The 20,895-nt window shown below is 47.5% G+C and overlaps 1 protein-coding gene across 9 annotated transcripts in view; it reads left to right on the top strand.

Moving 5' to 3' along the window:
• Positions 1 to 20,895, top strand: part of mast2 (microtubule associated serine/threonine kinase 2) — a 193,746-nt gene that overhangs the window by 143,763 nt on the left and 29,088 nt on the right. For all 9 annotated transcript variants that reach the window (XM_042006040.1, XM_042006038.1, XM_042006037.1 and 6 more), the window contains 2 exons: positions 4,803 to 4,878; positions 5,429 to 5,638. In XM_042006040.1, coding sequence (XP_041861974.1) covers positions 4,803 to 4,878; positions 5,429 to 5,638 — 286 coding nt within the window. The remainder of the gene's footprint in view (positions 1 to 4,802; positions 4,879 to 5,428; positions 5,639 to 20,895) is intronic.

The raw sequence follows: 20,895 nt of genomic DNA, 5'->3' as shown, positions 1-20,895 counted from the left end.
ACCAGACCAGTTCCATTCTAGTCCTCTACCATTCCAGTTCCATTCTAGTCCTCTACTATTCCAGTTCCATTCCAGTCCTGTACCAGACCAGTTCCATTCCAGTCCTGTACCAGACCAGTTCCATTCTAGTCCTGTACCAGACCAGTTCCATTCCAGTCCTGTACCAGATCAGTTCCATTCCAGTCCTGTTACTGGCCCAGTTCCAGAGTAACGTAACTCGGACCACTGATTCCTTCAGGTAGAAAAAAGAGTTGTGTCATTAACTTAGCAAAGAACTGGTTTAAACTGGATCTTTAGGTTCATCTGTTCCCGTTTCTTTAGTTTCATGTGTGAAACCAGCAAAGATCAAACAGTCTGACAGAAAACAGGATTTCAGCAGCAACAAGGTGCAAACAGCTGGTAGCTGGAAACTTGGCTCATCTCAGCATGGAGGCAGAAACTGGACATGAGGAGGACAGAAGAAGAGTCAGGACTAAAAACCATCTACAGCAGATGATTAGGACCTGAGATCCATCAAAGACCTGAACCAGGACCTGAGAGATGCATCTGGACCATCAGCTGATCAATTTACTGTTGGCTGAAGCCTCATCAGAAACGGTCTCCATGGAAACGTGGCTGTCAGGGAGTCGTTCTTAAGGAAGGAAAACAGGGAGAAAAGGCTGAACTAGATCACATGACACAAGAACTGGACTGAAGATCAGTGGAAGCAGGTCTGATGGAGGGATGGATCCTCCCCAGAACCCAGACCTCAAAGTTATTATTACTGAAACAGTGTGGGATCATCTGGACAGAGAACGGAACAAAAGCCAGAAAGATCCAAAGAAAAGCTTTGAAAAGTCCTTCAGGGATCCTGGAGAACTTTCCTGGAAAGTCCTTTAAAGATCTTGGAGAACTTTTCCTGGAAAGTCCTTTAAGGATCCTGGAGAACTTTTCCTGAAGGGGATTTAAAGAAATGCCAGAAAGCTTCTCTGAGAGGGTTCAGACTGGAATGGAGAAAACAATGTGGTCTTCCTGTGAACTGGACGGATTCTGGTTCTGATCCAGATTTTGGGTTCATATTTATGTTTGAACATGTTTCGGTGATTCGCTGCAGCTGCTTCCTGTTTTACTGGTGTGAAGAACTGAGGCGGATCAGGACCAGCTTGTAAACTCCGGTTCAGAAATGGAGCTTGTTTGTTTAGTGGGATCATTGTGATGCTGAGGTTTCCACGGCGACTCAAACTCATCACTGTGCTGTTTTTGGTCACGGCCTATTAATCCTCATTTCCCAACTCTCCCACCTCAGCAGTGTTTTTCTCTCCGACCGTCTCTGCCACCTTTTCCAGAACATTTTCTAACAAATGTTCTAAGCATCGCATTAAAACTCGACTCGTTTCTTCTCCTCTGAATGGGTTTTTTGCCATCCTACTAACAGCTGAAGCAGCGCTCCACACTGAAACAAAAGAACTTCATCATCTCTGCGGTCGTTTCTCAAAATAACGGCAGACATGTTTTCTACAGGAAGTGCCGCGGGCTGGTTTTTATTTCCCATTACAGCAGAAATATGGCCGCCTTCTAATTAGCCTTTGTCTGGGTTTCCGCTGTTCTCCATCCAGAAGATTTTGCTCCGAACAAGACATTTATTTTAATAACAGCTCAGTCATTAGAAGAAAAACACAGAAGAAGAAGACGTGAACGTGTAGAACGGCCCGAGGCGGTAAATCCATCAATGTTACGGCTCTGCTTCACGTCCAGAAGCCACCGGGGCAGCTGTCCAGGATGTGATGGAGTTTTCCTTCTCACATGGAAGAAGAAATTTAAAGTCTGCGGATGTTTCAGCGAATCTGTTCTGTACAAAATCACTTCATCAGGATGAAGAAAGAAAACTTTCACTGGTCATAATTTAACCCCAGCCGGGAGGTTTTATGAGGAAACATCTGCAGAATAAACATTAATAAACAAAAATCTTTACGCTTTATTCTTCATATGAGAAATCTTAACATGTATCTGTTTGGAGTTAAACTTCAGGATTATTAGACCTGAATCAGCTTAACAAATATTCCTGTAGTTTTCTTCAGTTTCTCTTCATTTTCTTTTCATTAGTCAGAAAACTGCAGAGTAGCAGAACAACAGCTCAGCGACTGTGTGCGTGCGTGTGTGTGTGTGTGTGTGTGTGTGTGTGTGTGTGTGTGTGTGTGTTAGCTGTCAGCGTGTCTGATGCTGTCATGATAAACTGCCGCATGATGTTCGGCTGAACTCCGTCTTATTTAGCAGGTAATTGGACTCTGAGCTGCTAATGAATGACTTCAAGCATTACCTCATCGTGCAGGTCACATGGTCTGTGTGTGTGCGTGTGCGTGTTTGCTGATGACTCATCCTAAAAAGAAACATCTGGAGAACAAAATGATTTTTTAGGAAAGACCAGTTTATTTATACAGGACATTTCATACATGAGGCTCTTCAATGTGCTGAACACAGACAGGAGAATATAAACAGAGTTACATGTGATACAAACAGATGGCAGCAAGAAATCCATCATCATCATCATCATCATCATGGTTATTAACGTACATATTCTGGAAAAAAAGATAAAAAAAAAATGTCCATCTTTCCATCAGACTCTGCTAGTTTGTTCCTGAAATGAGAAACAGAAAAACTAAATGTTTGATTTCTCGGGATGGAAAACATCAGATTTATAGTTAACGTTTTATTTTAAGTCTTTTTATTTCCATACAAAGCTCTAAACAAAGACCCAGCTACAAGAAACACAACCAAAAACATTGGACGAGTTAGCTTTCTTTCCTTTTTTCTTTTCTTTTTTAAGCACATCTTGACAGATTCTGTCTGGTGGCGTATTCCTGATGGACAACTTTAGTTTCCAGCCTTAAACACCTGAATTAAATGTCTCTTATGATTCTAACCCTGATTAATCCCAACAGATCTCAGGATATTTTGGACCATCTGCTACTTTCTTATTGTGATTTTCGATATGACGTATGTCCCTCCAGGGTTACCGTAGAGTAGACAGACTCTAGTTTTTGTAGTTTTGGGGGAACAATAAAGGGGCGGACCAGTGTTGGTACCTGGTGTCCCGTGTTTCTTTGTTCAGTTAGAAAAACCCAGTAAGCTCGATTACATCATTAGATTAAATTAGATTAAAACTAAATTGTCTGTGATACAGACGCAGCACCACCAGAAATATCTTTGTATGAAATGTGCTGCAGAAATAAAGTATCGTAAACTTCCGCTAGAAAATTAAACCAGAATATCAACAGACTGACAGAATCTGAACAAAAACAGGATTTTATTATTTTATTTCATGCAGCGCTGCGAGGTTGCACCCGTCATATTCCAGGGAATGTTTACCGTCACAGATTGATTGGATGAATAATGCAGCAGGATAACAAGCTGAAAATGGCTGGAATGAGTTTTCTATGCCGTGATGATGACACACAGACACACACTCAGACACACACACGTTCAGCGCCCGTCAGCCGTCATCGTCTCAGATCCTTCTGAAGTCTGACATGGAAAGGTCAAGGATACTCCTGCAGAGAAAGGTCTGGATGGGGGGGGATCCCAGGAGAAGTGGACTGAGTGAAAGGCGGATGGAGCTGAAGGAGACATCACTGCCAGCCGGTGAAAACCCTCTGAGACCTGATGGATGCTGATGGAGAGTCGGTTCAGACAGGTCTGAGTCCAGAGGTTGTCATGTTCTTCACTTTACTCTGTGAAGACAGGCTGAGCATGAAGACCCCTGAGGTCCTGTTAGCGTATCCGTCCACCGTCCTGCCTTTATTCCCCCGGCTCTCCAGGCTCGACCGGTGCTGCCTGTCAGGACACGGCAGGTCCTCTTCTTCCAAACCCTTATAACAGAAAGATCTATCATGAAAATAAAGTTTGGAGTCCATGAAAAACAGAAAGTAATCTCCTAAGATGCCTTAAAGTAACATTGTGTAGCAGTTACTGCCACCTAGTGGTCAACTTGGAGATCACAGCCGACTGAAACACCGTCCACCAGCTAACCGCTGCGATGGCTGCAGATTAAATGTTTCATTCAGTCTGATTCCTGCAGGATCACTGACCACCTTGTTTCTTGTTTTGTTTTTGTGTTTTTAAGCGATGTGTCTGAGGTCACCTTACCTCCTGATCTCTGCAGTTTTAAATCAGCCTGCTCAGTTACATTTAGCATGTGGCTAATTAGCATACTAATAAAGACACACTAATGAAGTTATTTCTTGATACTCACTGATAATTTGTTTTTATTCACTGACCACTGAATCAGAGGGAGACGGAGACACGATGCGTTCAGTGTCATGACACAAAACGCTGCATTCAAAGTCATAATGGAACAATTACTGTTTAGTATTTTGTGATTATTAATGGTTTGTTTTTTTTTTGTTGTTGTTCTTTTGTTTTGTTTGTTAATGCTCCACTTTTAAAAGGTTCATCTAAATAATTTTTTGATGGTTGTAATGTTTTAAAAAATAGATTTTAATTGTAGTTTTCAGCTGTGCCAGTATCAGACTGACACTGAGTGGAAATCTATATCAGATTGGATCTGATCAGAACCAAATCTGTATTATATTCAATCTTTACTGGTATCATATTAAATTAGTATTTGTTTCAGACTGGATCATAACGAATCAGTTGGATCAGTATCGTTATCAGGATCATTATCGGTATGAAATAGAATCAATATTGTATGGGGCTGAATCAGCATTGGTATCAGAATCGCTATCTGTATTGGAATTTGTGAGATTTTTATCGGTATCAAATCTGATGGGACAGGAAGTCTGATGTTAATGTTTCATCTATTTCAGCCCTGGACGCTCACCTGTCTCCTTCGACCATGAGATTATGATGATGAACCACGTCTACAAGGAGAGGTTCCCCAAGGTCCGTCCCAAAACACACGTGCACACAAAAACACACACTTCCTGTTTAGACCAACACACCGAGGATCTGACAGAACACAAAGATAAAACATGAAATCAGATTATTTCAGTATCATCAGCTGCAGTAGAAAACTAAGATACAACTGAGTGATCCAACCCTTCCTACAGCTGCTTCATCAGCTGATGAAACATCTGATGAAGCAGTTAATGAAACAGCAAATGAAGCAGCTTATGAAGCACCTGAAGAAACAACTAATGAAGGAGCTAATAAATCGGCTGATGAAACATCTGACGAATTAGCTGATGAAGCAGGTTTTGAAACATCTGATGCAGGAAGTGTTGCACATCTTTGAGTTTTTTCAAATGACTTAGACACATCCCTGAGGTGACGTCATCAGAGAGGAAACTCAGGTGTGATGTGATGAAGGAGCGTTAATCCTTCACCTGACCTGTTCTGGTTCCATATCATCACGCATGTTCTCTGTGTGTCTGGTGTGTGCGTTTTCATCCTCTGTGACTCACCGTCCCTCCTCCCTCCTCCGGCCCCTCAGGCGACAGCTCAGATGGAGGAGCGCCTGGCCGAGCTGCTCGCCTCCTCGGCCCCGGATAAGGTCTGCCCGCTGGCCGACGGGGTCCTGAGCTTCATCCACCACCAGCTGATCGAGCTGTCCAGGGACTGCCTGGAGAAAAGCAGAGAGGACCTCATCACCTCCCGCTACTTCTACGAGCTCCAGGAGAGTCTGGAGAAGCTGCTGCAGGACGTAAGTCAGATAGAAAAATAACTTGGCTGAGATGGCTGATCAATAATTATCCTCCAGATTTATCGTGACGATTCCTACATGATTCTAGTGGCGGTGATGATGTTTTTGTTTTCCACAAAAACAGTGACATAATGTTTAAACTGGCATTTAAAAGGTTCAAATAATTTAATAATAATTACATATTTGGATCACTACATAATTTTGCTATTTGAGCAAAAAAGTGTTAAAATCATTTGTGGAAGATTTTTTGTCCTCTAAATTAGTCCCTGGTGTCCCTTTGTCCCGTTGACCTTAAAGAAAAATTGAAAATGGAATTTCAAAATCCCCAAGAGAAAGTTTCCTATTAAATCTGCCCATGTGGGGTAACATAACCAAAATGACGACCAGAAATTGAGGACAAAATTACCTGAAAGACCAAAAAGTCTTCAGTGACCTAGAAGGGAAAAAGTCCTGTTCGAGGAAATGGATCTAAAATGACCGACAGCAGAACGTCAGCTCAGGTGAAGGCCAGCATTCCCAAATCCGGAGATGAATAATAATAAATTCATGTTAGGTTAGGTTTAAGTATGTTCTGTACTGTATGTTATGTTTGCTGAACATTAGCATAATTTAACCCACATACTGAGCTTTTACCTTTACTTTGGCCTACAAACTGCTGGTTATCCTGCAGGTGCTGAAGCATAAAAAAAATCTAAAACTTTTATTCATTTCATTTCACGTGTTTCCTCTTTTCATTGCAACTTATGTCCTGCTTTACAGGCTGGTGAGACGTCACATTGGTTTTATTTTTTTATTCTAGAAATGCCCCCAGAATGATTTAATCTGTTATTTTGGAGAGAAGAACTCTTCCTCTGCTCTACTTTCCCCTGAGAGCAGGGAAGGAAAACAACGCAACACAAGCGGAAACTCACCATGTTGTTCACCTTTGTGTACCTTCCTGCGTTGCGCTGGTCTGTCGTTAATAAAAAGTGGTGATATTGAGGGATCTTTACGATTAATTGTGGTGATTAATATTGAAATGAAGTGAACCGGTCATCCTTAGTGCTACACGTAATGTACCATATTTGGTCAAGTTTCTGACCTACTTCATCACTTTATGGAAAACTTTACCCTTTACTGTTTAACTTTACGTAGTAATAATTGTACATATGTGCCAGTTATTTTTGTTTATTTATTCCTTTAACATTTTGTTAAAGCGCCAAATAAAGATTTGAGGTGAAAAAGTCAGGGGTCTGGTGTCGGTGATAAATCTTCCAGGTCTACATGCTGCTGGATGATGTAGCGAACCCACACATGATGGCGTTTCCATGGTTTCTGAGAAGGGAACAAAGCAGCATCAGGGGTTATCGAACTCTTTGTTGATGGTAGAGGAAAGTGTTGCCGGGTTACGCCGTATCCATGGAAATAACCAACACCTCTTCTTTCCAAGGGACAATGTTAGCTTGTTGTATACACCCTGGAGCAAGTGTGATGGTGAGGAGGGATGAAGATATCGTGACTGTGGGGTCGTCACGCTCGCTTCAACCTGGAATAATTGTGATGTGACCCTTTATGATGTCATCAGAAGGCGGCGACCATTCAGCTGACCGGGACAGAAATGTGTGATGTCTCTGTTAGCACGCAAAATATCTTTCCATCATTGACGCACACACATCCTCTGGATTTTAATTTCACACCTCAGCGGTCACCGGGGGCTGACTGATGACTCTCCCACAGGAGCGGGGGGGAGTAGGCGGGGAGTGGAAGATATTCCTCAGCCAGTGATTGGCTGAGGAATTCAGGGAGGAGGAGGAGGATGAAGCCAGTTTGCAAGCTTTTGGAGAGTGAGGAACTCGGCTGGAGCACATCTGGAGCGGCATCCCCCCCGAAGACGGCGTTCAGATGCTGAAGCTGCAGCTGGGTGATGACATCACCGGTCAGGCGGTGTAGCTTTGTTTTGAGGCTGAGCGCAGGAGAGGATGTGAGCAGACGGAGACATGCACCGCATCTCGTGGCAGAGGAGGCTGGAGGAGGAGGAGGTGGTCCTGGAGGAGGTGATGAGGAGGAGCGAGTGGAATGTGGTGACACACTGCTGGGAGGAAGAGGAAGGCTTTTCAGTTGAGTCAATTTCAGCTTGCTTTGGAATTTTGAGTTTCTCCTCATAGCTGGACTGGGGGGGCAGCTTGACCCGATGGGAAGAGGCTCTGGTTCTGGTTCGGTTCTGGCTTCAAGAGTTTGTGTTGATAAACCTTTAAAATCCAAAGTTCCAGAAAGTTTTCCTGAAGGAATTTTGACCTGAAAATCAGCAGCAGGTTGTTCTTTTCTTATTAAATCCATAAATTCTCCAAACATCCGTCTGAATCTGCTCTTCAGCCACCCTCCATCCTTCCCTTCCCCTCTTCTTCGTGTCATGACCCCATTACAGAGCTGGCAGGAGGCCGACTCACCTCTCCTCCTCGTCTTTCATCTCTCCTCCACCTTTACGCCTCTCCACCTCCCATCCCTCATCCATCCTAGTCACGGTTCCTTTAGTGGCCTGCCTGGGGGTTGCTATGACAACCTGCATCCAAGCCGTCCTCTGCTGGAACCCCGGAGAGGATGTTAGACTCGGGCAGGTCAGCCGGCGCAGGAGGAGGAGGTGGAGGAGGGTCGCCGAGTCAGATGTCTTTAATCGGCTGCCTGTGAGCTAAGGTGGAAACATCACCTGTCTGATGGAGGAGGACCTCTTCATCACTCACTTCTGGTTCTTCCTCCTTCATCATTAACTTCTGTTCCTCCTCTTCATCACTCACTCCTGGTTCTTCCTCCTTCATCATTAACTTCTGTTCCTCTTCATCATTAACTTCTGCTACCTCATCTTCATCACTCACTCCTGGTTCTTCCTCCTTCATCATTAACTTCTGTTCCTCTTCAGCATTACCTTCTGGTTCCTCTTCTTCATCATTAACTTCTGCTACCTCATCTTCATCACTCACTCCTGGTTCTTCCTCCTTCATCATTAACTTCTGGTTCCTCCTCTTCATCACTCACTCCTGGTTCTTCCTCCTTCATCATTAACTTCTGTTCCTCCTCTTCATCACTCACTCCTGGTTCTTCCTCCTTCATCATTAACTTCTGTTCCTCCTCTTCAGCATTACCTTCTGGTTCCTCCTCTTCATCATTAACTACTGCTTCCTCATCTTCATCACTCACTCCTGGTTCTTCCTCCTTCATCATTAACTTCTGCTTCTTCCTCCTTCATCGTTAACTTCTGGTTCCTCCTCTTTATCATTACCTTCTGGTTCCTCCTCTTTATCATTACCTTCAGGTTCCTCCTCTTCATCATTAACTTTTGCTTCTTCCTCCTTCATCGTTAACTTCTGGTTCCTCCTTCATCATTAACTTCTGTTCCTCCTCTTCAGCATAACCTTCTGGTTCCTCCTCTTCATCATTAACTTCTGCTTCCTCAGCTTCATCACTCACTCCTGGTTCTTCCTCCTTCATCATTAACTTCTGTTCCTCCTCTTCAGCATTACCTTCTGCTTCCTCCGCTTCATCATTAACTTCTGCTTCTTCCTCCTTCATCGTTAACTTCTGGTCCCTCAGCTCAAGGCAGCTGGTGTATGACGGGATCAAAGCAGCTCGCGTGTGATTGGTCTGAACGGGATCAAAGCAGCTCGGCTGTGATTGGTCTGAACGGATCAAAGCAGCTCGGCTGTGATTGGTCAGAACAGGATCAAAGCAGCTCGCGTGTGATTGGTCAGAACGGGATCAATGCAGCTCGCATGTGATTGGTCAGAACGGGATCAAAGCAGCTTGTGTGTGACGGGATCAAAGCAGCTTGTGTGTGATTGGTCAGAATGGGATCAAAGCAGCTTGTTTGTGACGGGATCAAAGCAGCTCATGTGTGATTGGTCAGAATGGGATCAAAGCAGCTCATGTGTGATTGGTCAGAACGGGATCAAAGCAGCTCGTGTGTGATTGGTCGGAACGCGTTCAAGGCAGCTTGTCTGTGGCCAGATCAAAGCAGCTTGCGTGTGATTGGTCAGAACGGGATCAAAGCAGCTCACGTGTGATTGGTCAGAACGGGATCAAAGCAGCTTGTGCGTGATTGATCAGAACAGGATCAAAGCAGCTTGTGCGTTATTGGTCAGAACGGGATCAAAGCAGCTTGCGTGTGATTGGTCAGAACAGAATCAAAGCAGCTTGTGTGTGAATGGTCAGAACGCGATCAAGGCAGCTTGTTTGTGACGGGATCAAAGCAGCTCGTGTGTGATTGGTCAGATCGGGATCAAAGCAGCTCGTGTGTGATTGGTCAGAACGGGATCAAAGCAGCTCGCGTGTGATTGGTCAGAACGGGATCAAAGCAGCTCGCGTGTGATTGGTCAGAACGGGATCAATGCAGCTCGCATGTGATTGGTCAGAACGGGATCAAAGCAGCTTGTGTGTGACGGGATCAAAGCAGCTTGTGTGTGATTGGTCAGAATGGGATCAAAGCAGCTTGTTTGTGACGGGATCAAAGCAGCTCATGTGTGATTGGTCAGAATGGCATCAAAGCAGCTCATGTGTGATTGGTCAGAACGGGATCAAAGCAGCTCGTGTGTGATTGGTCGGAACGCGATCAAGGCAGCTTGTTTGTGACGGGATCAAAGCAGCTCGTGTGTGATTGGTCTGAACGGGATCAAAGCAGCTCGGCTGTGATTGGTCTGAACGGATCAAAGCAGCTCGGCTGTGATTGGTCAGAACAGGATCAAAGCAGCTCGCGTGTGATTGGTCAGAACGGGATCAATGCAGCTCGCATGTGATTGGTCAGAACGGGATCAAAGCAGCTTGTGTGTGACGGGATCAAAGCAGCTTGTGTGTGATTGGTCAGAATGGGATCAAAGCAGCTTGTTTGTGACGGGATCAAAGCAGCTCATGTGTGATTGGTCAGAATGGGATCAAAGCAGCTCATGTGTGATTGGTCAGAACGGGATCAAAGCAGCTCGTGTGTGATTGGTCGGAACGCGTTCAAGGCAGCTTGTCTGTGGCCAGATCAAAGCAGCTTGCGTGTGATTGGTCAGAACGGGATCAAAGCAGCTCACGTGTGATTGGTCAGAACGGGATCAAAGCAGCTTGTGCGTGATTGATCAGAACAGGATCAAAGCAGCTTGTGCGTTATTGGTCAGAACGGGATCAAAGCAGCTTGCGTGTGATTGGTCAGAACAGAATCAAAGCAGCTTGTGTGTGAATGGTCAGAACGCGATCAAGGCAGCTTGTTTGTGACGGGATCAAAGCAGCTCGTGTGTGATTGGTCAGATCGGGATCAAAGCAGCTCGTGTGTGATTGGTCAGAACGGGATCAAAGCAGCTCGCGTGTGATTGGTCAGAACGGGATCAAAGCTGCTTGCGTGTGACGGGATCAAAGCAGCTCGTGTGTGATTGGTCAGAACAGGATCAAAGCAGCTCATGTGTGATTGGTCAGAACGGATCAAAGCAGCTCGGCTATGATTGGTCAGAACAGGATCAAAGCAGCTCGCGTGTGATTGGTCTGAACGGATCAAAGCAGCTCGGCTATGATTGGTCAGAACAGGATCAAAGCAGCTCGCGTGTGATTGGTCAGAACGGGATCAATGCAGCTCGCGTGTGATTGGTCAGAACGGGATCAAAGCAGCTTGTGTGTGACGGGATGAAAGCAGCTCGTGTGTGATTGGTCAGAACGGGATCAAAGCAGCTGGTGCGTGATTGGTCAGAACGGGATCAAAGCAGCTTGTGTGTGAATGGTCAGAACGCGATCAAGACAGCTTGTGTGTGACCAGATCAAAGCAGCTCGCGTGTGATTGGTCAGAACGGGATCAAAGCAGCTTGCGTGTGACGGGATCAAAGCAGCTCGTGTGTGATTGGTCAGAACGGGATCAAAGCAGCTTGTTTGTGACGGGATCAAAGCAGCTCGTGTGTGATTGGTCAGAACGGGATCAAAGCAGCTCGCGTGTGATTGGTCAGAACGGGATCAAAGCAGCTCGCGTGTGATTGGTCAGAACGGGATCAAAGCAGCTTGTGTGTGAATGGTCAGAACGCGATCAAGGCAGCTTGTGTGTGTGACCAGATCAAAGCAGCTCGCGTGTGATTGGTCAGAACAGGATCAAAGCAGCTCATGTGTGATTGGTCAGAACGGGATCAAAGCAGCTTGTTTGTGACGGGATCAAAGCAGCTCGTGTTTGATTGGTCAGAACGGGATCAAGGCAGATCGTGTCTGATTGGTCAGAATGGGATCAAAGCAGCTCATGTGTGATTGGTCAGAACGGGATCAAAGCAGCTCAAGTGGGATTGGTCAGAACGCGATCAAAGCAGCTTATGTGTGACGGGATCAAAGTACCTTGTGCGTGATTGGTCAGAACGGGATCAAAGCAGCTTGCGTGTGACGGGATCAAAGCAGCTCGGCTGTGATTGGTCTGAACGGATCAAAGCAGCTCGGCTGTGATTGGTCAGAACAGGATCAAAGCAGCTCGCGTGGGATTGGTCAGAACGGGATCAAAGCAGCTTGTGTGTGACGGGATGAAAGCAGCTCGTGTGTGATTGGTCAGAACGGGATCAAAGCAGCTGGTGCGCGATTGGTCAGAACGGGATCAAAGCAGCTTGTGTGTGATGGGATCAACGCAGCTCGTGTGTGATTGGTCAGAACAGGATAAAAGTAGCTTGTGCGTGATTGGTCAGAACGGGATCAAAGCAGCTTGCGTGTGACGGGATCAAAACAGCTCGCGTGTGATTGGTCAGAACGGGATCAAAGCAGCTCGTGTCTGATTGGTCAAAACGGGATCAAAGCAGCTCGTGTTTGATTGCTCAGAACGGGATCAAAGCAGCTTGCGTGTGACGGGATCAAAGCAGCTCATGTGTGATTGGTCAGAACGGGATCAAAGCAGCTTGCGTGTGACGGGATCAAAGCAGCTCATGTGTGATTGGTCAGAACGGGATCAAAGCAGCTTGCGTGTGACGGGATCAAAGCAGCTCATGTGTGATTGGTCAGAACGGGTTCAAAGCAGCTTGTTTGTGACGGGATCAAAGCAGCTCGTGTGTGATTGGTCAGAACGGGATCAAAGCAGCTCGCGTGTGATTGGTCAGAACGGGATCAAAGCAGCTCGTGTGTGATTGGTCAGAACGGGATCATAGCAGCTTGTGTGTGAATGGTCAGAACGCGATCAAGGCAGCTTGTGTGTGACCAGATCAAAGCAGCTCGCGTGTGATTGGTCAGAACAGGATCAAAGCAGCTCATGTGTGATTGGTCAGAACGGGATCAAAGCAGCTTGCGTGTGACGGGATCAAAGCAGCTCGTGTGTGATTAGTCAGAATGGGATCAAAGCAGCTCGTGTCTGATTGGTCAGAACGGGATCAAAGCAGCTCGTGTGTGATTGGTCAGAACGGGATCAAAGCAGCTTGCGTGTGACGGGATCAAAGCAGCTCGTGTGTGATTGGTCGGAACGGGATCAAAGCAGCTTGTTTTTGACGGGATCAAAGCAGCTCGTGTGTGATTGGTCAGAACGGGATCAAAGCAGCTTGTTTGTGACGGGATCAAAGCAGCTCGTGTGTGATTGGTCAGAACGGGATCAAAGCAGCTCGTGTCTGATTGGTCAGAATGGGATCAAAGCAGCTCGTGTTTGATTGGTCAGAACGGGATAAGGGCAGCTTGCGTCTGACGGGATCAAAGCAGCTCATGTGTGATTGGTCAGAACGGGATCAAAGCAGCTTGCGTGTGACGGGATCAAAGCAACTCATGTGTGATTGGTCAGAACGGGTTCAAAGCAGCTTGTTTGTGACGGGATCAAAGCAGCTCGTGTGTGATTAGTCAGAACGGGATCACAGCAGCTCACGTCTGATTGGTCAGAACGGGATCAAAGCAGCTCGCGTGTGATTGGTCAGAACGGGATCAAAGCAGCTTGTGTGTGAATGGTCAGAACGTGATCAAGGCAGCTTGTGTGTGACCAGATCAAAGCAGCTCGCGTGTGATTGGTCAGAACGGGATCAAAGCAGCTTGCGTGTGACGGGATCAAAGCAGCTCATGTGTGATTGGTCAGAACGGGATCAAAGCAGCTTGCGTGTGACGGGATCAAAGCAGCTCGTGTGTGATTGCTCAGAACGGGATCAAAGCAGCTTGTTTGTGACGGGATCAAAGCAGCTTGTGCGTGATTGATCAGAACAGGATCACAGGAGCTCGTGCGTTATTGGTCAGAACGGGATCAAAGCAGCTCGTGTGTGATTGGTCAGAACGGGATCAAAGCAGCTTGTGTGTGACCAGATCAAAGCAGCTCGCGTGTGACGGGATCAAAGCAGCTCGTGTGTGATTGGTCAGAATGGGATCAAAGCAGCTCGTGTCTGATTGGTCAGAACGGGATCAAAGCAGCTCGCGTGTGACGGGATCAAAGCAGCTCGTGTGTGATTGGTCAGAATGGGATCAAAGCAGCTCGTGTCTGATTGGTCAGAACGGGATCAAAGCAGCTCGTGTGTGATTGGTCAGAACGGGATCAAAGCAGCTTGTTTGTGACGGGATCAAAGCAGCTCGTGTGTGATTGGTCAGAACGGGATCAAAGCAGCTCGTGTCTGATTGGTCAGAACGGGATCAGGGCAGCTTGTGTGTGATGGGATCAACGCAGCTCGTGTGTGATTGGTCAGAACGGGATAAAAGTAGCTTGTGCGTGATTGGTCAGAACGGGATGAAAGCAGCTTGTTTGTGACGGGATCAAAGCAGCTCGTGTGTGATTGGTCAGAACGGGATCAAAGCAGCTCGTGTCTGATTGGTCAGAACGGGATCAAAGCAGCTCGTGTTTGATTGGTCAGAACAGGATCAAAGCAGCTTGCGTGTGACGGGATCAAAGCAGCTCATGTGTGATTGGTCAGAACAGGATCAAAGCAGCTTTCGTGTGACGGGATCAAAGCAGCTCATGTGTGATTGGTCAGAACTGGATCAAAGCAGCTTGCGTGTGACGGGATCAAAGCAGCTCGTTTGTGATTGCTCAGAACGGGATCAAAGCAGCTTGTTTGTGACGGGATCAAAGCAGCTTGTGCGTGATTGATCAGAACAGGATCACAGGAGCTTGTGCGTTCTTGGTCAGAACGGGATCAAAGCAGCTCGCGTGTGATTGGTCAGAACGGGATCAAAGCAGCTTGCGTGTGACGGGATCAAAGCAGCTCGTGTGTGATTGCTCAGAACGGGATCAAAGCAGCTTGTGCGTGATTGATCAGAACAGGATCACAGGAGCTTGTGCGTTATTGGTCAGAAAGGGATCAAAGCAGCTCGCGTGTGATTGGTCAGAACGGGATCAAAGCAGCTTGTGTGTGAATGGTCAGAACGCGATCAAGGCAGCTTGTGTGTGACCAGATCAAAGCAGCTCGCGTGTGATTGGTCAGAACAGGATCAAAGTAGCTCATGTGTGATTGGTCAGAACGGGATCAAAGCAGCTTGCGTGTGACGGGATCAAAGCAGCTCGTGTGTGATTGGTCGGAACGGGATCAAAGCAGCTTGTGTGTGAATGGTCAGAACGCGATCAAGGCAGCTTGTGTGTGACCAGATCAAAGCAGCTCGCGTGTGATTGGTCAGAAAAGGGTCAAAGTAGCTCATGTGTGATTGGTCGGAACGGGATCAAAGCAGCTTGTTTTTGACGGGATCAAAGCAGCTCGTGTGTGATTGGTCAGAACGGGATCAAAGCAGCTTGTTTGTGACGGGATCAAAGCAGCTCGTGTGTGATTGGTCAGAACGGGATCAAAGCAGCTCGTGTCTGATTGGTCAGAATGGGATCAAAGCAGCTCGTGTTTGATTGGTCAGAACGGGATAAGGGCAGCTTGCGTCTGACGGGATCAAAGCAGCTCATGTGTGATTGGTCAGAACGGGATCAAAGCAGCTTGCGTGTGACGGGATCAAAGCAACTCATGTGTGATTGGTCAGAACGGGTTCAAAGCAGCTTGTTTGTGACGGGATCAAAGCAGCTCGTGTGTGATTAGTCAGAACGGGATCACAGCAGCTCACGTCTGATTGGTCAGAACGGGATCAAAGCAGCTCGCGTGTGATTGGTCAGAACGGGATCAAAGCAGCTTGTGTGTGAATGGTCAGAACGTGATCAAGGCAGCTTGTGTGTGACCAGATCAAAGCAGCTCGCGTGTGATTGGTCAGAACATGATCACAGCAGCTCATGTGTGATTGGTCAGAACGGGATCAAAGCAGCTTGTTTGTGACGGGATCAAAGCAGCTCGTGTTTGATTGGTCAGAACGGGATCAAAGCAGCTCGTGTCTGATTGGTCAGAATGGGATCAAAGCAGCTCATGTGTGATTGGTCAGAACGGGATCAAAGCAGCTTGCGTGTGACGGGATCAAAGCAGCTTCTGTCTTATTGGTCAGAACGGGATCAAAGCAGCTCGTTTGTCACAGGATGAAAGCAGCTCGTGTGTGATTGGTCAGAACGGGATCAAAGCAGCTTGTTTTTGACGGGATCAAAGCAGCTCACGTGTGATTGGTCAGAACGGGATCAAAGCAGCTTGTGCGTGATTGATCAGAACAGGATCAAAGCAGCTTGTGCGTTATTGGTCAGAACGGGATCAAAGCAGCTTGCGTGTGATTGGTCAGAACAGAATCAAAGCAGCTTGTGTGTGAATGGTCAGAACGCGATCAAGGCAGCTTGTTTGTGACGGGATCAAAGCAGCTCGTGTGTGATTGCTCAGATCGGGATCAAAGCAGCTCGTGTGTGATTGGTCAGAACGGGATCAAAGCAGCTCGCGTGTGATTGGTCAGAACGGGATCAAAGCTGCTTGCGTGTGACGGGATCAAAGCAGCTCGTGTGTGATTGGTCAGAACAGGATCAAAGCAGCTCATGTGTGATTGGTCAGAACGGATCAAAGCAGCTCGGCTATGATTGGTCAGAACAGGATCAAAGCAGCTCGAGTGTGATTGGTCTGAACGGATCAAAGCAGCTCGGCTATGATTGGTCAGAACAGGATCAAAGCAGCTCGCTTGTGATTGGTCAGAACGGGATCAATGCAGCTCGCGTGTGATTGGTCAGAACGGGATCAAAGCAGCTTGTGTGTGACGGGATGAAAGCAGCTCGTGTGTGATTGGTCAGAACGGGATCAAAGCAGCTGGTGCGTGATTGGTCAGAACGGGATCAAAGCAGCTTGTGTGTGAATGGTCAGAACGCGATCAAGACAGCTTGTGTGTGACCAGATCAAAGCAGCTCGCGTGTGATTGGTCAGAACGGGATCAAAGCAGCTTGCGTGTGACGGGATCAAAGCAGCTCGTGTGTGATTGGTCAGAACGGGATCAAAGCAGCTTGTTTGTGACGGGATCAAAGCAGCTCGTGTGTGATTGGTCAGAACGGGATCAAAGCAGCTCGCGTGTGATTGGTCAGAACGGGATCAAAGCAGCTCGCGTGTGATTGGTCAGAACGGGATCAAAGCAGCTTGTGTGTGAATGGTCAGAACGCGATCAAGGCAGCTTGTGTGTGTGACCAGATCAAAGCAGCTCGCGTGTGATTGGTCAGAACAGGATCAAAGCAGCTCATGTGTGATTGGTCAGAACGGGATCAAAGCAGCTTGTTTGTGACGGGATCAAAGCAGCTCGTGTTTGATTGGTCAGAACGGGATCAAGGCAGATCGTGTCTGATTGGTCAGAATGGGATCAAAGCAGCTCATGTGTGATTGGTCAGAACGGGATCAAAGCAGCTCAAGTGGGATTGGTCAGAACGCGATCAAAGCAGCTTATGTGTGACGGGATCAAAGTACCTTGTGCGTGATTGGTCAGAACGGGATCAAAGCAGCTTGCGTGTGACGGGATCAAAGCAGCTCGGCTGTGATTGGTCTGAACGGATCAAAGCAGCTCGGCTGTGATTGGTCAGAACAGGATCAAAGCAGCTCGCGTGGGATTGGTCAGAACGGGATCAAAGCAGCTTGTGTGTGACGGGATGAAAGCAGCGCGTGTGTGATTGGTCAGAACGGGATCAAAGCAGCTGGTGCGCGATTGGTCAGAACGGGATCAAAGCAGCTTGTGTGTGATGGGATCAACGCAGCTCGTGTGTGATTGGTCAGAACAGGATAAAAGTAGCTTGTGCGTGATTGGTCAGAACGGGATCAAAGCAGCTTGCGTGTGACGGGATCAAAACAGCTCGCGTGTGATTGGTCAGAACGGGATCAAAGCAGCTCGTGTCTGATTGGTCAAAACGGGATCAAAGCAGCTCGTGTTTGATTGCTCAGAACGGGATCAAAGCAGCTTGCGTGTGACGGGATCAAAGCAGCTCATGTGTGATTGGTCAGAACGGGATCAAAGCAGCTTGCGTGTGACGGGATCAAAGCAGCTCATGTGTGATTGGTCAGAACGGGATCAAAGCAGCTTGCGTGTGACGGGATCAAAGCAGCTCATGTGTGATTGGTCAGAACGGGTTCAAAGCAGCTTGTTTGTGACGGGATCAAAGCAGCTCGTGTGTGATTGGTCAGAACGGGATCAAAGCAGCTCGCGTGTGATTGGTCAGAACGGGATCAAAGCAGCTCGTGTGTGATTGGTCAGAACGGGATCATAGCAGCTTGTGTGTGAATGGTCAGAACGCGATCAAGGCAGCTTGTGTGTGACCAGATCAAAGCAGCTCGCGTGTGATTGGTCAGAACAGGATCAAAGCAGCTCATGTGTGATTGGTCAGAACGGGATCAAAGCAGCTTGTTTGTGACGGGATCAAAGCAGCTCGTGTGTGATTGGTCAGAACGGGATCAAAGCAGCTTGTGTGTGAATGGTCAGAACGCGATCAAGGCAGCTTGTGTGTGACCAGATCAAAGCAGCTCGCGTGTGATTGGTCAGAAAAGGGTCAAAGTAGCTCATGTGTGATTGGTCAGAACGGGATCAAAGCAGCTTGCGTGTGACGGGATCAAAGCAGCTCGTGTGTGATTAGTCAGAATGGGATCAAAGCAGCTCGTGTCTGATTGGTCAGAACGGGATCAAAGCAGCTCGTGTGTGATTGGTCAGAACGGGATCAAAGCAGCTTGCGTGTGACGGGATCAAAGCAGCTCGTGTGTGATTGGTCGGAACGGGATCAAAGCAGCTTGTTTTTGACGGGATCAAAGCAGCTCGTGTGTGATTGGTCAGAACGGGATCAAAGCAGCTTGTTTGTGACGGGATCAAAGCAGCTCGTGTGTGATTGGTCAGAACGGGATCAAAGCAGCTCGTGTCTGATTGGTCAGAATGGGATCAAAGCAGCTCGTGTTTGATTGGTCAGAACGGGATAAGGGCAGCTTGCGTCTGACGGGATCAAAGCAGCTCATGTGTGATTGGTCAGAACGGGATCAAAGCAGCTTGCGTGTGACGGGATCAAAGCAACTCATGTGTGATTGGTCAGAACGGGTTCAAAGCAGCTTGTTTGTGACGGGATCAAAGCAGCTCGTGTGTGATTAGTCAGAACGGGATCACAGCAGCTCACGTCTGATTGGTCAGAACGGGATCAAAGCAGCTCGCGTGTGATTGGTCAGAACGGGATCAAAGCAGCTTGTGTGTGAATGGTCAGAACGTGATCAAGGCAGCTTGTGTGTGACCAGATGAAAGCAGCTCGCGTGTGATTGGTCAGAACGGGATCAAAGCAGCTTGCGTGTGACGGGATCAAAGCAGCTCATGTGTGATTGGTCAGAACGGGATCAAAGCAGCTTGCGTGTGACGGGATCAAAGCAGCTCGTGTGTGATTGCTCAGAACGGGATCAAAGCAGCTTGTTTGTGACGGGATCAAAGCAGCTTGTGCGTGATTGATCAGAACAGGATCACAGGAGCTCGTGCGTTATTGGTCAGAACGGGATCAAAGTAGCTCGCGTGTGATTGGTCAGAACGGGATCAAAGCAGCTTGTGTGTGAATGGTCAGAACGCGATCAAGGCAGCTTGTGTGTGACCAGATCAAAGCAGCTCGCGTGTGACGGGATCAAAGCAGCTTGTGCGTGATTGATCAGAACAGGATCACAGGAGCTTGTGCGGTCTTGGTCAGAACGGGATCAAAGCAGCTCGCGTGTGATTGCTCAGAACGGGATCAAAGCAGCTTGTGTGTGAATGGTCAGAACGCGATCAAGGCAGCTTGTGTGTGACCAGATCAAAGCAGCTCGCGTGTGATTGGTCAGAACAGGATCAAAGTAGCTCATGTGTGATTGGTCAGAACGGGATCAAAGCAGCTTGCGTGTGACGGGATCAAAGCAGCTCGTGTGTGATTGGTCAGAATGGGATCAAAGCAGCTCGTGTCTGATTGGTCAGAACGGGATCAAAGCAGCTCGTGTGTGATTGGTCAGAACGGGATCAAAGCAGCTTGCGTATGACGGGATCAAAGCAGCTCGTGTGTGATTGGTCGGAACGGGATCAAAGCAGCTTGTTTTTGACGGGATCAAAGCAGCTCGTGTGTGATTGGTCAGAACGGGATCAAAGCAGCTTGCGTGTGACGGGATCAAAGCAGCTTCTGTCTTATTGGTCAGAACGGGATCAAAGCAGCTCGTTTGTCACAGGATGAAAGCAGCTCGTGTGTGATTGGTCAGAACGGGATCAAAGCAGCTTGTTTTTGACGGGATCAAAGCAGCTCGTGTGTGATTGGTCAGAACGGGATCAAAGCAGCTTGTTTGTGACGGGATCAAAGCAGCTCGTGTGTGATTGGTCAGAACGGGATCAAAGCAGCTCGTGTCTGATTGGTCAGAACGGGATCAAAGCAGCTCGTGTTTGATTGGTCAGAACGGGATCAGGGCAGCTTGCGTGTGACGGGATCAAAGCAGCTCATGTGTGATTGGTCAGAACGGGATCAAAGCAGCTTGCGTGTGACGGGATCAAAGCAGCTCATGTGTGATTGGTCAGAACGGGTTCAAAGCAGCTTATTTGTGACGGGATCAAAGCAGCTCGTGTGTGATTGGTCAGAACGGGATCAAAGCAGCTCGCGTGTGATTGGTCAGAACGGGATCAAAGCAGCTCGCGTGTGATTGGTCAGAACGGGATCAAAGCAGCTTGTGTGTGAATGGTCAGAACGCGATCAAGGCAGCTTGTGTGTGACCAGATCAAAGCAGCTCGCGTGTGATTGGTCAGAACAGGATCAAAGCAGCTCATGTGTGATTGGTCAGAACGGGATCAAAGCAGCTTGTTTGTGACGGGATCAAAGCAGCTCGTGTTTGATTGGTCAGAACGGGATCAAGGCAGCTCGTGTCTGATTGGTCAGAATGGGATCAAAGCAGCTCATGTGTGATTGGTCAGAACGGGATCAAAGCAGTTTAAGTGGGATTGGTCAGAACGCGATCAAAGCAGCTTATGTGTGACGGGATCAAAGCAGCTCGCGTGTGATTGGTCTGAAC

Source organism: Melanotaenia boesemani, chromosome 14 (genome assembly GCF_017639745.1).
Source record: "Melanotaenia boesemani isolate fMelBoe1 chromosome 14, fMelBoe1.pri, whole genome shotgun sequence".
Lineage (NCBI taxonomy): Eukaryota > Metazoa > Chordata > Actinopteri > Atheriniformes > Melanotaeniidae > Melanotaenia > Melanotaenia boesemani.
This window is presented reverse-complemented; position numbering and strand designations above follow the sequence as displayed.